This window comes from Anolis carolinensis, unplaced genomic scaffold (assembly GCF_035594765.1).
Source record: "Anolis carolinensis isolate JA03-04 unplaced genomic scaffold, rAnoCar3.1.pri scaffold_8, whole genome shotgun sequence".
Taxonomy (NCBI): Eukaryota; Metazoa; Chordata; class Lepidosauria; order Squamata; family Dactyloidae; genus Anolis; species Anolis carolinensis.
This window is the reverse complement of record NW_026943819.1, coordinates 26,502,786-26,519,793: the sequence shown is the minus strand read 5'-3', so window position 1 is coordinate 26,519,793 and position 17,008 is coordinate 26,502,786. Positions and strand designations below refer to the sequence as shown.

The window sequence follows — 17,008 nt, the reverse complement described above, 5'->3', positions numbered from 1 at the left end:
CCACACTGTGCACTTATATCACTTTCAAACTATTTAAAGGACGATGGCTGCATCTTATGGAATCCTATAGTATGGTAGAATTATTTGCACACTAGAACTTTCTGGCAGAGAGTTCTAAATGATTTGCCAAACTATAAATCCTGGGATTTTATGTGATGATGTTAAATGGATATAATTGTGTAACAGAGATAACTCTCTATGATTCAGCTGTAGTTCTGTAAACTCTCCAGCTACCTTAAGAATGAAGATCCATCTTATTTCATTGTTTTATTTTTGCCATAGTTCTGGATCTGCCTCTTCTTCATGCAGGCAATTCCAGGCATGCAGTGAAGGATCCATAACTCTTTGCCCCCTTTCTCAGGCTGGATCTACACTGCCATATAACACAGTTAACAGCCTCAAAAGCAAATATGAGGAACCAAATTTGGATCAACAACTGAGCTGTATCTTAGGTTAACACAAACTAAGGACCTCATCATACGCTGGCTTTCCCCTGTTTCTACACACTTAAAAGACATTTTAAAGACAGAGTCCCACAGAGCGCATCAAATGACGTAACACTACTTCTGGTCAGTTGCCCGCAGGACTTCGTTTTTGAAATGTGTACAAACTGAGGTTTTTGGAGCTAGCGAGCAACCGACTCCAGAGTTTCTCATTTGCATAGAAACAGCTAAAGGCACATATTTTTAAGTGGGATGGGAACTGCTGTTTTAGATCATTTTAGTGACGTGGTCAAGATATTTACTTCTTGGGAGAAAAGCAATGACCAATCTCGATAAAATGAACCAACTGGATACTTGGAGAATGTGCAGCAAACTTTCTCAGTTGAGTCCAACCCTCCAACTGTCCTGATTTGCAAGTCAATTTATTCTCTGCAATCTCACAATTTTTTCAATTGCTTTTCAAATGTCCCCAATTGTCCCCTTTGTCCTGCCTTTACTTTACTATGACTTCTCCTGTTCTGGACACTTTTATTTTGTCCTATTTTGGGTTTTGCAAATAAGCCTTGCCTCTTCTGTGTTGTAGGCAGGCTTCAATGGCGGAAACAGCACCAACTATTTCAGCATCCCTGGCTCCAGGACTGCTGACATAGTCAACATCGAAGACACGACCAACGTCAATGTGCCAGGCCGATGGGTATTCAAAGTCGATGGGAGAGAAATCGACCCAGCGAATGGATGTAGTTTTAGAGGTAAGCAAACAGCTGTAGAAATTCAAGAACATTTTTGAAATGCTGTAAAAAAATCCCTAGAGAAATTATGGGTATTGTAGTTCTGGATAGGAAAGGACAAGCCATGTAGGTTTTGTAGTGCAGTATTGTATTTTTCTTTCAAGAGATTAATCACTAGTATAAGGAGCCACTTGAAGAAAATGCAAGTTGCTTCTGGTGTGAGAGAATTGGCCGTCTGCAAGGACGTTGCCCAGGGGACACCCTGATGTTTTGATGTTTTTCCCATCCTTGTGGGAGGCTTCTCTCATGTCACCACATGGAGAGCTGGAGCTGACAGAGGGACCTCATCCATGTTCTCCCCGGATTCAAACCAGGTCAACAACCCAACCTTCAAGTTAGCAGTCCTGTCAGCACAAGGGTTTAACCCACTGCGCCACCGAGGGCTCCTACTAGTACAATACAACCCCTATATTCATGGGGGATATCTCACTGGATTTTACATGGATATACGGAACTATAGATAATAATGAACCCCACTGAAATGAAGGACTTCTGGCCCAATAATACCAAAATGTCTCACTGGAGGACCTAGAGATGACATATTTTGTTAGACACGGATATATGAAACTGTGGTTACAACAAAGTTCATATTGTAATTATAATGAGAGCAATGTACTTCACCATCCTTATCTTACTTGACAACAACACACAAATGGAATGGAGGCATTCCTTCCCATTAAAAGCGGATCTGCATTAGCACAGCATTCTCCTGCTTCCATTCTTATCTGCAGCAGGAGAAGCAATTAACAGATTCCTCAAGAGCCGTTGCCTTTGTCTCTTGAAGCAACACCAAAAAAAGAATCCTGTGACGCTTTGATAAATATATTGAGGGATGTGTTTTCATGGGGTCGTAAAGGCATGAAGTAGCCTTCCAAGTTGGAAACTCTATAAGCTCATTGGTGCCAAGAGAGCAAAAGGCAGAGCCTGGGAAAGGGACTTTTTTGGACTACAATTCCCAGAATCCCTCATCAAGAATGACAGGGTCTCTTCATCCGCAGTCATTAATCTAGTCTGAACCTCAGACCCTGGAACCAAATCTGGTTCTCTTTGAGTTTCGATCTGATATATTGGATGTTTTAAATGGGCTATAACTCATTTCCTCAATAGTTTGGGAAATATGGTTCAGCACCTTGGATAATTGGAAACCTGGTGCTGGAAAACCATCAAACTATTGAGGAAATGGGCTTCAACACTTTGCATCATTCTTTGAAAACAATCTGAAACCTGGAATGAATATGGGAGTCACCAACCACCATTATTTCCAAGAGACTTGAGTCTTAACTAGTTGCTAGACTCAGCTGGAATAGAATCGGTACAGTTACCTACCTCTTGACTCACCATTTCGTAATGGATTCAATAAGTCTACTCTAGCTAGGACTAGAGGTGCATCTATTGTAGAATTAATACAGTTTGACAACAACTTAGCTGTCGTAGCTCAATGCCATGGAATTGTGAGAGTTGTAGTTTTACAAGGTCTGTAGTCTTCTCTGCCAAATAATACTGGGGCCTCAGCAAACTACAAATCCCAGGATTCTATAGCATTGAGCCATGGCAGTTACAGTGGTCCCACAGTGTCCCTAAGCAATAGGGGGTTGTGCCTCATATTTCCCCCATCATTTCCATTACCCAAGCTATGCCCATGTAATATGAAACTAACAGAATCCATTTTGAAAAGAGAAAGCACACAAGCTCTTGTCTTCCATTACTGGCCATCTAATAAGTTAAGGGCCTCTTGTGTTAGGCTTTTAAAACACCAGCTCTGATAGGGATCCTATTAATCTTATCTTTACAAATGCAACACTCTGCTGATAAGAAGCCAGCTTGCTGCTGCGTTGGAAATGCCACCGCAATAAAAAGATTCTACGCCTGATCACAGTTTTCTCAGCTCCTGAATTATGGATCTCAGACACGTCTCGGGCCTCCCTGTTCCAATTTTAGTATAAAATGTTTGTGCGAGACTCGATGTAACGGGAAGCGGAGCTATTGCTGTGATCCCTTTGGGACTCGGCTGCATAGAGATTATAGCATTAGTGGTTCAGAAATGTAAAGAGATTCCTTTTGCTCACGAGAGAGCTCTGTTCTCCTCTTAAGAACAGAATCATGGAGTTGGAAGAGAACACAAAAGCCATGCAGTCCAACCCCATTCAGCCATGTAGGAAGACACTATCCAAGCCCTCTCCATAAATGGCTATCCAGCCTCTGTTTGAACATTTCCAATGATGGAGATTCCACCACCATCCAAAGCAACATGTTCCACCACTAAACAGCTTTTACTATCAGAAAACCCTTCCTAAAGTTGAGGTGGAATCTCTTTTCCTATAATTTGAGTCAATTGTGTTCTAGTTTCTTTCAGATATGACCATTATGTCACCTCTTAACCTTCTCTTCTCCAAACAAATAATACCCAGCTCCCTAAACCAATGGTTCTCAACCTGTGGGTCCCCATCTGTCTTGGCCTACAACTTCCAGAAATCCCAGCCAATTTACCAGCTGTTAGGATTTCCGGGAGTTGGAGGCCAAAACATCAGGAGACCCACAAGTTGAGAACCACTGGCCTAAACTGATTCTCAGAGGGATCCATTATATCTAGACCTCTGATCATTCAGTCACCTTTTTCTACACCCCTTATGTCTTGTCAATATCTTACTGTTATGGATCAGGAGAGTTGCTTTTTTGGACAACACCTATCACAATCCCCAAGCCAGATGGCATCACAAGGGCGTGCTCAGTGACATCATTGCATTCTCATGTTTTTATCTTGAGATTTCAGGTAAAGGGAGGCAGCTCCAGGCAACCATGCATAACGATTAAAATTCAGATCTGCCAAATGTTTTACTCGTCTACTTTTGGATTATGAAACAGTGGTAATTAGACATCAAAGAACATTAAGAAGAAGAAATCAAGCGATACCCTGTTGGATTACGAGTGGATTCCCACTGTGTTAGCCCCCTTTTTGGAGGAAATGAAAACTTGTTCAATTAAGAGTCTGTCTTCTCCAGCAGAGTTTGCAAGAGAAAGTGCCGAACCTCTTGTGTTCCTCTAGGACTCGTTTCACCAAATAAGGCAAACAGGCAGCATGCAAATTACATAACTACTACTTTACTAGCTAATTTGAAATGTACAGTACAACTCCTTCATCTGCAAGAAATGTGTTCCCAAACTTACTATGGAAACAGGAAACCATGGATGAGAGCAAATTCTATTGAAACTGTGGCTAACCCACTTAAGCTACCATAGAGGTATTCTAGAGGATGGGGCAAATTCCTAGGGAGCTACCCAATCTAGGAATTTGCTATGTCCTCCGGTGCACCTCTATGGTAGCTTCTGGCAAAAGTATGACATAGAATTAATGGGAGAACCTCAAAAATTCAGAGAGGACAGATGTGAGTTGGTGATACTGTAAGTACTGTTGCTGAATGTGCATTCAAATGAACACATACAGATTGCTTAAAACCTGACTAACTAAAGGAAAGCTTCAAATCAAGGAGGAGCTCAACACAGTTGGGTGTCACTATCCTGGATGAAGGAGGGAGTGAGAGATGATAAGAGAGAGGTGTCTTTATACAGCTTTACATACTTGGATATCTCTGTGGTCAATCGAATCTGGTTGCTTAGAGACATCGACACATTGATAACCATTCATTCATTTAGGGTATTTAAACTCTCATCTTTAGCCAAAGTCCTTATAGAGTATTTATACTCTTCTCTTTAGCCAAAGATTATCTAAGATGGCGTATAAATCATTAATGTGACAGTTCCCTGCCCTCCAACTTAAAGTCTAAATAAGGCAAGACACACAAGAAAAATGGGAAGATGGCAGTAGAGAAAATGATTAAGTTCAGCAGATGCTGGCTGCTCTTTCCTCCCCCAAAAGCCAAGCAATGATCAATGGAATATGGAGGGAGGGCTCTCGGTAGTCACTGAGCAAGACACTATGGACCTGGCTCTGGCTGCTCTTCTCTCCTTTAGAGTGCAGAGCAATGGCAGCTGGAACATGGAGGGAAGGCCTCTCAATAACCATAGTGCAAATGGACAATGGAGTTGTGTCTGACTGTTCTTCTCTCCCTCAGAAGCCAAAGCATTGGCAGCTGGAACAAGGAGTGGCGATTTCCAATCAGTTATTGCACCAAGGCATGATAGACCTGTGCCTGGCTGCTCCTCACTCTTTTAGAGTCCAGATCAATGGAAGTTGAAACAAGGAGGGATGATTTCTCACCAGCTATTAGAGCTGTGCCTAGCTGCTCTTCTCTCCTTTAAAGTCCAAAGCAATGGCAGTTGGGGAACCTTTTTCAGTTATTGGGCCAAGGCATGATGGAGCTGTGCCTGGCTGCTCTTCTCTCCTTTAGTGTCCAAAGCAAATGATGTTGGGGAGCTCTTCTCCACAGACATTGGGTCAAGGTGCAATGGACCTCTGCTTGGCTGCTCTTCTCTCTCTCAGAGTCCAAAGTAATGGAAGTTGGGAAGCTCTTCTCACCAGCCATTGGGTCAAGGTACAATGAATCTCTGCTTGGCTGCTCTTCTCTCCCTTAGAGTCCAAAGCAATGGCAGTTGGGGAGCCCTTCTCACCAGGCATTGGGTCAAGGTGCAATTGACCTCTGTTTAGCTGCTCTTCTCTCTCTCAAACGCAATGGCAGTTGGGGAGCCCTTCTCACCAGCCATTGGGCCAAGGCATGATAGAGCCATACCTGGCTGCTCTTCTCTCCTTTAGAGTCCAGAGAAGCTTTTCTCACCCACCCAACTTTGGGCCAAAGTACAATGGAGCTGGGCCTGACTGCTCCTCTCTACATTAGAGGCCATCACCATTACAATTACTGACTGAGCACATGGGGAAAGTTCTAGAGAGAAACTGTAGGGTAGAGTCATGCAGAAAACCATTATACTGTCTAAAGCCCTACTGCCCTGATGCCTAATGGGAGAAGGAAATGGAGAGAGAATGCTACAATGAGCAGCATTCTCCACCATGCCCCAATTAAAGTAAATGTGTATGTGTGTATGGCATGTCTGTGTGTATTATATCTGAATGTGTGCATAAACCTTAGGTAAAATTGAGTACCACTGCGTGACTATCATTACACATTTTGTTGCTCCGGAATCACGCTCCTTGATGTTTAATTATCACGACTTCAGAGCGTAGGAAAACGAGCCTAACTAAGCAATTGCAAATTAATGCCCCTTGAGTAGCAAACATAACTCACCCATTGTTATTAGAATTCAGTTAACAGCAGTAACACCGCATTTGAGATGTAATTCACGCTGCACGGATTTAGTAATTTGTAGGTGCCAGCTGCCTTCACTGCAGCTTAATTGTGGTCAATGCACTGTGATTTGAACATGCTTCATTTTCCTCCTCTTGCGCTGGAGAAGGTAGGAGTGGCGTGCCTGAGAAAACCCAACAGGGTTTGAGATTCAATCTTGCATTATATGCCAGTGAAGGGTTTTTTTATTATTATTTTAAAAGTGCTGATGGACAATTCTGTACGAAAGTCGCACACTTGGGTAGTTATATTTGTAGCTTAGGGGTAGAGGTTGGGTATTTTTTTATGCGACTTTGGGCAAGTCATACTTTTGATCCTCAGAAGAAAGCAAAGGCTAAACCCCTCTGAACACATCTTGCCAAGAAAACCCCACGATGAGTGCACATTAGGATCATACAAAGTTGGCAATGGCATGAAGGCATACAACACCAAATATTTATTGTATGAATGACTCTAAGATCTGTGAGACCAGCATGGTTTCATTTGTCTACATCCAACAGTGTATGTCCTCTCAAGGCATTTTCTAGATCCCCAACATAATATTATGGTATGATTGGGATGAGAGTCCTTCATTTCCATATGGTTTGCTATGATTTGCAGTTTTGTGTATCCACCCAACATCCAGAAACATAGCCTCAGTGGACATGGGGTCATAGAGTACATTCAAACAATAGTTAGCTTTTGTATTTTCTCAAAAAATGAAGATCTACAGCTTTGGATTCATGGCTATATAAATCAAATTCCCAGCTGCCACTATCATCCTCTTTTTCAAGCATGGGACAGAAAACAAAACCTCAGCTTATCCATGTGTGCATTTGTTAGTGTCTTTTTGTTATTACTGATACTTTCAAGCTCAAATCAAGTTCCCAAACTCAAAGGAAGCTGCTGATAAGGACTGTGCTGTAACAAGGTGTGCTTCAGATCTGCTGAGCTCTGAAAACTTATCATAGGGTGTCTGTTTGTCTGCTTTTAAATCTTATTTTTAGGCCAGTTTCTCCGTCAAGGAGAGATATTCTGGGAAAATGCAAACTGCTCCACCAAATGCCGTTGCCTGGATTTCAACAACGAGATCTTCTGCCAAGAGGTTTCCTGCGGCCCTTATGAAATCTGCGAGCCAAAGGATAAGTTCCACCAGTGTGTCCCAGTGGAAAGCAGCACTTGCGTGGTGTTTGGAGACCCCCACTACCACACTTTCGACGGTTTCCTCTTCCACTTCCAGGGTTCCTGCTCCTACCTTCTGGCCAGGCAATGTTGGCCGGGGTCCAACCTGCCTTTCTTTAGTGTGGAAGCCAAGAATGAGAATCGAGGTGGTTCTTCGGTCTCCTGGCTGAAGGACATCTCTGTGGAGGTTTATTCACACAAGATCATCATTCCCAAAGGCAGCTTTGGAAAGATTATGGTGAGGTTCAGCCATTTACTTCATAATGGAAAGGGACCTTCTCAGCCGTAGCACTCTTCCTGTGGATTGTTCTCCTGATTGAGATGCTTGGTGTTCTAGGTGTCTGTTTCTTTGTCCAGAGAGTAGGCAAACATTGTAATGGGGAAGGAAAAGGCTTCATCAGTTCTCTCCTCCCTCCAACTGAACACAAATATTTTTGTACTCTGAATTTTGATTTCTGTTACTGCTATTTTTAAATTGTTTTAGATTTTAGCCTGTTCTTGTAAGCCGCCCTGAGCCCTAGGGGAGTGGCGGCATATAAGTTTGAATAAATAATAATAATAATAATAATAATAATAATAATAATAATAATAATAATAATAATAATAATAAAAACTTTATTTATACCCCGCCACCATCTCCCCGTGGGGACTCGGGGTGGCTTACATGGGGCAGAGGCCCAAACAACACAAGGACAAAACATAAGCAACACAATACAATCACAATTCAAAAACAGATAAAACAGTAATGCAATATATCAATTAAAACAACAATACAGGATAAAAAATTACATTAAAAACACATAAAAGGCAAGACCATAATAAATACAGGATAGATTATTAAAAACCCTCTGGGTCTGATTAATTAATGACTATCTCCGAAAGCCTGCTGAAACATCCAAGTCTTCAGTTGTTTCCTGAAGGAAGATAGAGAGGGAGCCAACCTAATCTCCCTAAATAAACTTAGTTTACTGGAATTGAAATAAAGTATGCACAGAAAGGGAATGTGGGAAAAAGAGAGACATTTTAATAGTGGGAAATATGGGCCAACATGCATTAACAGTCTCTACCAAACTGGGCCAGAAAGATTATGGGATCCTAGTCACAGCAAATAAACATTGTCGTCTTTTATTTTGCTTGTTTTTAACAATAGCTTTTGTACCCAATTCTCCAGATAGATGACTTGGTCATGTCTCTCCCTGTGGTCCTGGAACTCGGAGCAATAAAAATCTATCAAAGCGGTTTGTCCACAGCTGTGGAAAGTGACTTTGGCCTCTTGGTGACCTACGATGGAGACCATTACGCGGCCATTTCAGTCCCAGGTTCCTATATCAATGCCACTTGTGGACTTTGTGGGAACTATAATAAGAACCCCGAGGATGATGCCTTGCGCTCAGATGGGAAAATGGCCACCTCTGTGCTGGACCTGGGAGAGAGCTGGCGTGTCTACCACCCCGAATGGAAGTGCTCCCCTGGTTGCTTGGACAACTGCAGTCTCTGTGACGGGGCTATGGAGTCCCTTTACTTTGGCCCCGACCATTGTGGCTTCATCAACAAAACCAGGGGGCCCCTATGGGAATGTGGTGCCATCGTGGACCCCACGGCATTCGTCCACAGCTGTGTCTATGACCTATGCAGCATCCGAGACAACGGCACAGGAGGACTATGCCAAGCCATCCAAGCCTATGCCTTGGTTTGTCAAGCCCTGGGGATTCCCATTGGAGAGTGGCGAGTACAGGCAGGATGTAGTAAGTATAGCAGATGGTGGGGCATCAGAGGTGGGATGCAAACCTTGCAAAAAGGAATAGTGTTCGGTTGCATTCCCCTACTGCTCTTGATTGGGCCTATTATTAGGAAGATGGAATTGAACATGGTTCCTTTTGTCCTTGCTCAGCCAGACTAGAAGATTCCAGTAATATAAACGTACAGATCCAATGTAATGAATCCGTCCTAGTTTTTACTCTTAACTTTAAAGCAACTAACCAAGGCACTGGACCTATTTCGAAGGTCAGTTCCAGCACTTTGGAAATAAATTTTAAAGTTTGAACTAAAACCCAGAGCATGTTCCCAACCCTCCATTGACATGAAAGCTACCCATGATCTCCAGAATTCTAAGAAATATAGAATTTCGAAGAGCTGTGCAGTTAATTCGGAGAACTGTATAAAGTTATACAGATAGCGATTGGGCACCTCCCATCACACCCCTAACCCTTGGCAGATGCTCCACTACTGAGGACACACTAGATAGTTAGTTATGATGGTTATGTCCATAAACAGTGACATGTTCTTAGGCTTAGTGTGAGTCCTGAGCAGTTGATTTGGTGTGTTTTTTTCTATTGTTGTCTTCCTTTCTCAGGTGGTTTCAGCAGCCTTCAAGAAACCCTGAGAGAAACAAAATAAAAATGCTAATGGGTTTAGTCAGGAGAGGCAGAAAAGCCTGGGATTCAAGCAGGCATTGGCACTGAGAAACCTGATTCCTCCTTCTCTCCCTTGCAGAAGGACAAAGAGACATTTGAAGTAACTAAGGGAGAGTGAGCAAACGCCAACTAGAAGGGAAACCTTCGCTGGCTTATTCTTTGCTCCAGGGGTGGGATTCAATGCTGGGCAGAAAGGTATTTAAGTGCCCTGTTTGAATATGAGCAAGAGACAATGGGATTTACATCTGACATTTCAGTCTCTGGCAAATCAGGCTGCGTTTGGCGGTTTTCTTATTTCCTCTGTTCTCATTCTCTCATCCTTTGCCCATGTCACATATGTTTATGCTTCCATAACTTCAGACTAAAAGGGGAGTGGTCTTGATTTGCACCCTTCTGGGCAGGAAAAGAACCAATCCTCCTATCTGTTTTTTTTTTTTTTAATTTAGCATTATTTTCACAAGAGATAAGAAGAGAATGCAGTTCTCGACTATCTCTGAGCTGGAAAGGACTTCAAAGGTTGTGCGGTTTGTTTCTTATACAACAATGCTAATAATCTGCTGCCACAACATCTCTAGTAGATGGCCATCTAGCACTTAGATGTCTTTTAAACAGAGCTGGAAACAGTTATTTTTTGGAGTTACTTTTTTACTACCTGACATAGGGTACATATACTCTGAAGAATTAATGCACTTTAACACCACTTTAACTGCAATGGAGCTTGATGCAGTAGAATCCTTGGATGTGCAGTTTGATGAGTCACCAACACTCTTTGGCAAAGAAGGTTAGAGACCTTGTAAAACTGCATCTCCCATGATTCCACTGAGCTGAGCCATGGCTAAATAAGGCAGTGGCAAAAAATTTTGATTTTGCAGTACAGATGCATCCTTAATCATAGAATCATAGAGTTGGAAGAGACCACATGGCCATCAATTCCAAAGTATGGGAGGAGCTACCAAAAAGGTGCTCTTCTGTTTTCCCACCAGATGTGCCTGTGAAGGTGGTGAGACTGAGAGAAGGCCTCCTGAGACATTTTGGGACAATAGTGGGCATGAAAGAATGAGTGTAATGAAATATTTTGTCTGCCCTTTCCAGCAACCGCCGTGCAGTGCCGAGAGTTCAGCCACTACTCCGTCTGCACTAGCAGCTGCCCAGCCTCCTGCTCCGACCTCACGGCTCCCCTGGCCTGTGCCTCACCCTGCACTGAAGGCTGTGAGTGCAATGAGGGTTATGTCCTCAGCATGGATCTCTGCGTCCCAATCCACCAGTGCGGCTGTGATGTGGACGGCCGATACCATGCCATTGGTGAATCGTTTTGGGCTTCCATAGACTGTGTGGTGCAGTGCTGGTGTGAGGATGGAGGCGACATCGCTTGCTTCAATTCCACTTGTGAGGAAGGGGAAGTCTGTGCAGTAGAGAATGGCTACCAAGGCTGCTATCCTAAGCGGGAGACATCGTGCTTGGTCACTCAGGACCACGTGCTGCAGACCTTCGACGGTGCTGTCTTCGCCTACCCACCAGACAGTTCTTACACACTGATCAAGACCTGCCCAGACAGACCCAACTATCTGGAAGTGGACATCAGCAAGAAGAAGCCAGAAGTCAGCCCAGATTGGCTTCGGACCCTGAGGATCCAAGTTGCCAACCAGGAGGTCAAGATAGGAGGCATAGACAACTCAGAAATCAAGGTAGGGACTCCAGCCGGAAGTTTTGCACCACTTTGGAGAAAGGATCCTGGGGTATTTGTTGTTTCCTGCCAACCCACTGATCTAACCTTGGTTCCCACCAGACAAATCATGCTCTGTCATCATCATCATCACCATCATCATCATCATCTTACATTTTTGCAAGTGTTGCCTGCTCTCTGAGAGTCTTTTAATTTCTCAGTATAAGATGAAAGTAAGCTTTCATTCTTTCCTTAATCCTGCTGAGACAAAGCATCATGTGTGATAGGAAAGGCAAAGTGTCTCATTAGCTACCCACCCCTGTTGCTGACATTCTTGTCTGGATACACATTTCACCCTGCGATTTTAATGCTAATGAAAGACGATGCAGAAAAAGCCGAGAGGAGGGATCAAACAACCTCCCTTTGATTCTGTGTTACTTGTGGTTAAAATAATGCTGTGTCTCTTACAGAGGGTTAGTTGCTTTAGAAAAGACATATCTAGATCGGTTGGTAGCAAAACATCTTTGAGGCCCACCTCCAGGGTTGAAGTTATAGGCTTTAGGGGACAAAATGAGGATCTTCTCCTCCCTTCAGAGTTCAGCAACCCCCAAATAAATGGGTTTTAGAGGAAATCAAGCCTGAACTCTATTCAGAAGCCAAAATTACCAAATTAAGCCTAGTGTATTTTGGATTTATCATGAAAAAACATGACTAATTGGGAGAAGGGGGTGATAATGCTCAACAAAGTGGAAGGCAGAAGGAAAGTAAAGTTGCATTACAGCCAGATTGACTTCATCAAGGAAGCCATGCCCCTGAGTTTGAAAAATCTTAACAGGGCTGTTAATAGGAGGGTGCCTTGGAGGTTTATCATTCCAAGGGTCGCCATATGTTCAAGCTGACTTCACAGCAATTAACACCAAAGAAAAATAAAATCGTTCAACTGATCCAATTTTCCCCACTGTTGACTCAGTATTCAGCAACTGATGCCCTGGCTCTACTCATGTTAGGACTAATCAATAGGATACAGGGTCATTGTTTCCCACACTCTAAGTTTTAATTCTGCAGCAGTTTCTAGCCAAATAAATGTTGTAAGTTTCGGAAATACATTTACAACGTGTAAAACCTCTACAATGAGGCAGGCATGAAAGGATGTGCATCTGACACTGACTTGGGCTCTTTGGGGTCCATGACAAAAAGTAGAAGGGGTCCCATTATTCCATATTTAATTTATGGAAGCTTAGTCAGCATGGTGTCGTGATTTGAGTATTGGACTAGGAGACCAGGGTTCGGATACTTGCTTGGCCATGGAAACCCATTGGTTGTTTCTTATCCTTAGAGGAAGGCAGAAGTAACCCCCCTCTGAACAAATCTTGCCAAGAAAAACCCCATGATAAGTTCACCTTAGGGTTGGTATAAATAAAAAATGATTAAAAGCCATGTAACAGCAAGTTGAACCTCTTAAGTGGCTCATCCTCGTAGGCAACATTGCCACCTTGTGGGTGGAAAGACTTCAATGATCTCGCTCTCTAATATTTTCAGGGCAAACAGACCAATGAACATTGCCTGCTCTTGCCTTACGCATATTAATTCTACTATTACAATTGCCAATGCCATAAATGTATGGTGGTTCAATAGCTGACAATTCTGGAGATCAGCCCACTGGAACCCATTGGGTGGCCCAGCCAAGTCACACTCTTTCAGCCTCAGAGGAAAAGGCAAATCCTGCTATAAAAATCATGTGAAGAGAACTCTGTGATAGTTTAGTCTTAGGGTCCTCTAATGTTCCTGATTTGGTAGGAACAACCTTAATTCACTTTAATTCACTTTTCCCAGCTCCTCCCAAAATGCCCCTTTCTCTCTCCTTCTTCCACTTTCCCCCTTTGTCTTTAGCTCATTTCCATTGCTGCAAAGTGAAAAAATAGATAACATTGAGTTCATTCAGCAGAAGGAAGAAGAACGGAATGGTTCATGGAATCTTCTCCTTCCCAGTAGGTTCAGGGAAAAGCAAACTGCAATTGCCTCTCATAGCTTTGTCTATTCATTCATAAGTTTTTTCGTCTTGACAACACTATGGTGTCTTTGTTTTCCTCTTGGAGGATAGGGATTTAGATTCTGTCCCAGTATCTAGAAATCAATGCTCCTACTGCTCTGTGGTGACATTTTGGGATGACATTTTGTCTGGAGTACTGACTGTACATAAACTAATTGTCAGCTTTCGTTATGGCCTCCCGCTGCTTACATTCCTTGGAGTCCCACTAAATGCATAGTTGTGCTAGGCATCTTCCACAGATCAATGCGACTCACAGACATCTATCAAATCTAGTGCCTCTGACCCATCATATTTCTGTCATGAAGGTCTCAGGGGCTTTTGAGTATCAGAAACACAGAGGTCCAGGGGAACTGACCCAGAACAATTGTAGGAGCAAATAGTTCCCCTAAGTTCAAGGCAGAGTTGGATAGATTGATAAAAAACATGATGTGTGATTTCTTGGAGATTTGGAGAGGTCTTACAGATCATTGTTTCAGTACATGAAACCTATATTTGAGGATTAAATGGAGAAGGATCTACCAAAGACTATGATGCATAACGGCGATGAAAGTTACTTTGCAGAGCCAAGTTTCTTTGATGGAGAAAGACCTTGACAGTTAGAATACTACACAAGCAATCTCAGTGTCATTTCAAGGGAATAATGGTGTCCAAATTGGAACAGAGAGGGCACAACTGTTGCCAACACAACTTTCTGGGCACAGCAAAGGTTGTACTACAATGCAAAGCACTGCTTTTGCTTAAGGAGGTTGTATATCTATGGAAATCCCCTTGTTCATTGTAGGAAACCTGTATTCCATTTAATATCTGTCTTGACCCTGAGTGCTTTTCAGTTGGTCTTCAGCCAAAAAGAATTTTAGGCATCTACTGAGTACAGCAAACATGTTTCTGTTGTTCATCTCTGCTTCATCTTTTGTAGGAAAAGAGGAGTAGATAAACATCACAAACTGCTTTGACTCATTCAATTAATATTCCTCTGCACTCATTCTATGGTCTCTCCCCCTTTTCATTTATAGGTAAATGGATATGAAACAGAGCTGCCATATTTCCACCCTTCGGGCCAACTGGAAATCTACCGGAGCAAAAATGGGACTGTTGTTGAATCAGAAGGACTCATACATATCCAGTACTTTGACTCTGGCTTGTTGGAGGTTCGCCTTTCCACCATGTACTTCAACTGTACCAGGGGTCTCTGTGGCTACTTCAATGGAAACAGCAGTGATGAATTTTGCTTCCCCAATGGGAAATGCACAGACAGCCTGGTGGTTTTCCTGGAGAGCTGGACCACCTTCAACGAGATTTGCAATGGAGAATGCGGTGACCTGCTCAAGGCCTGCAACAATGACTCGGAGCTCCTGAAGTACTACCGGAGCCGCTCCAAGTGCGGCGTCATCAACGACCCCTCCAACAGCTCTTTCCTGGAGTGTCATTCAGTGGTGAACGTGTCCGCCTACTACCGGACCTGCCTCTTCCGCTTGTGCCAAAGTGGAGGCAATGAGTCAGAGCTTTGTGACTCGGTAGCCCGCTATGCAAGCGCCTGTAAGAATGCAGAGGTGGACATCGGCCAGTGGAGAAGCTTCAACTTCTGTCGTAAGTAACTGCTGACAGAAGAGGGATGAAAGCATCCCTCTTATTACCCTTGTCTTATTCTAGAAGGCCAAAATACTCCAAAGGGACCAGATCCCAGCTGATCTTGGAAGCTAAACAGGGCAAGTCCTGGTTAGTATTTGAATAAGAAACCAGCTTATTCCACGTGTAGTAGGCCTATTATAGAAAGTGGACTCATTCAAGCAGAGCAGAGCATTGTACACTTATCTAGCCTTAAGACAGCTGTCCTTTAAACAAATCTGTAAGTTTTTACAGCTTATGGCTCCTTTGTTTTATACACACCAGGACCTAAATAATGTGGTTTCTGATGGGCCATGTGTGAATCATGAGTTTCATATGCCATCCCCGGATGGCTTTGTGGCCACAGCGCTCCTCAGGATTTTTTTTAAAAAAATTGACTCCAAATGTCTTTTGGGGCATGGAGGCACTTGTGCCATGTTTTTGGAGCCTATTGATGTTGTGTGCCTTCAGGTGTTTCTAATTTAAAGAAACCCTAAGGTGAACTTTTCAAGTGGTTTTCTGGGGCTCAGTGTGTTTGACTCACCCAAGGTCACCCAGTAAGTTTCATAGTCGAACAGGGAATTGAACCCTCACAATCTCTGAGGATGCCTGCCATAGATGTGGGCGAAACGTCAGGAGAGAATACTTTTGGAACATGGCCATACAGCCCGGAAAACACACAACCCAATTAAACCCTGGTCTCCAGAGTTGTAGTCTAATGCTCAAATCACATTGGAGCTACTGGGCTATTTTAAGTCCAAGAGAAGCTTCCTAGAGTATTGTATTTCACACATATCCATCTTTATGACAATCTTCCCTTCTCCACAACCGAACATGCTCATCATAATGATAGGCATTTGCCTAATCTGTATAGAATGTGTATCAAGACAGTGTTTTGGAAGCATTATCTTTATGCCTACAACATTGCCTCATTCCTTAACAGCTGCAGTTTACTTCCAGATGTACTTTGCTAATTAAGTAATTTCATAGACAGCATTTTAAAGAGACATCAGGAGGTTTTTATTGTGCCACATTGTTCAATTGCAGTCAGGACCCCGGCTTAAGCTGTGAAAACAGAGGCTTATTTGAAGGCTAGAGAAAGAGAGGGATGTTTGTAGAAAGGTGCATGTGCGTCCTGTTTTGTTTAGCAATGGTAATATTCTTGCTGCCAGAGATACGATTATCATAATCTAAAGAAAACATAAATGCTCCACATTGCTGAAGCATACAAAACACAGAAGCCTTAGTTATGTTAGTGAATAGTGATGGTAGGGGGGATGATCAGTATTGTGGCCAGATATTTATGTAATTTGGAGTGCGGCTTAGTTGTGACATGCCTTCAAGTCATTTCCGATTTATGGCAACATTAAGGCAAGCCTATCATGGGGGTTTCTTGGCAAGACTTGTTTACTACTGCCATTTTCTAAGGCTCAAAGTGTGTCATTTCCCTTAGGTCATCCAGTGGATTTCCATGGCTGAGCAAGGATTTAAATCCTGGTCTCCCTGTATCCTAGTCCATTAACATTTAATCTGCTATGGAATTTAGTCTCCAAGGTGCTGAACCATATTCTCATAATAGGATCAGCACCTTGGATAGCTCAATGAAAGCTTTGCCTATATCCCAGAGCA

General features: G+C 42.9%; 1 protein-coding gene and 1 long non-coding RNA gene across 3 annotated transcripts in view; one reads left to right on the top strand and one right to left on the bottom strand.

The window, feature by feature from the left end:
- Nucleotides 1–17,008, bottom strand: part of LOC103279298 (uncharacterized) — an 84,410-nt gene that overhangs the window by 30,641 nt on the left and 36,761 nt on the right. The window lies entirely within an intron of this gene.
- The window catches only part of LOC100564005 (tubulin-specific chaperone cofactor E-like protein), a 96,305-nt gene that overhangs the window by 51,954 nt on the left and 27,343 nt on the right, over nucleotides 1–17,008 (top strand). Inside the window, exons 13-17 of the mRNA XM_003222792.4 lie at nucleotides 1,027–1,192; nucleotides 7,473–7,885; nucleotides 8,819–9,392; nucleotides 11,154–11,746; nucleotides 14,788–15,361. Coding sequence (XP_003222840.2) covers nucleotides 1,027–1,192; nucleotides 7,473–7,885; nucleotides 8,819–9,392; nucleotides 11,154–11,746; nucleotides 14,788–15,361 — 2,320 coding nt within the window. The remainder of the gene's footprint in view (nucleotides 1–1,026; nucleotides 1,193–7,472; nucleotides 7,886–8,818; nucleotides 9,393–11,153; nucleotides 11,747–14,787; nucleotides 15,362–17,008) is intronic.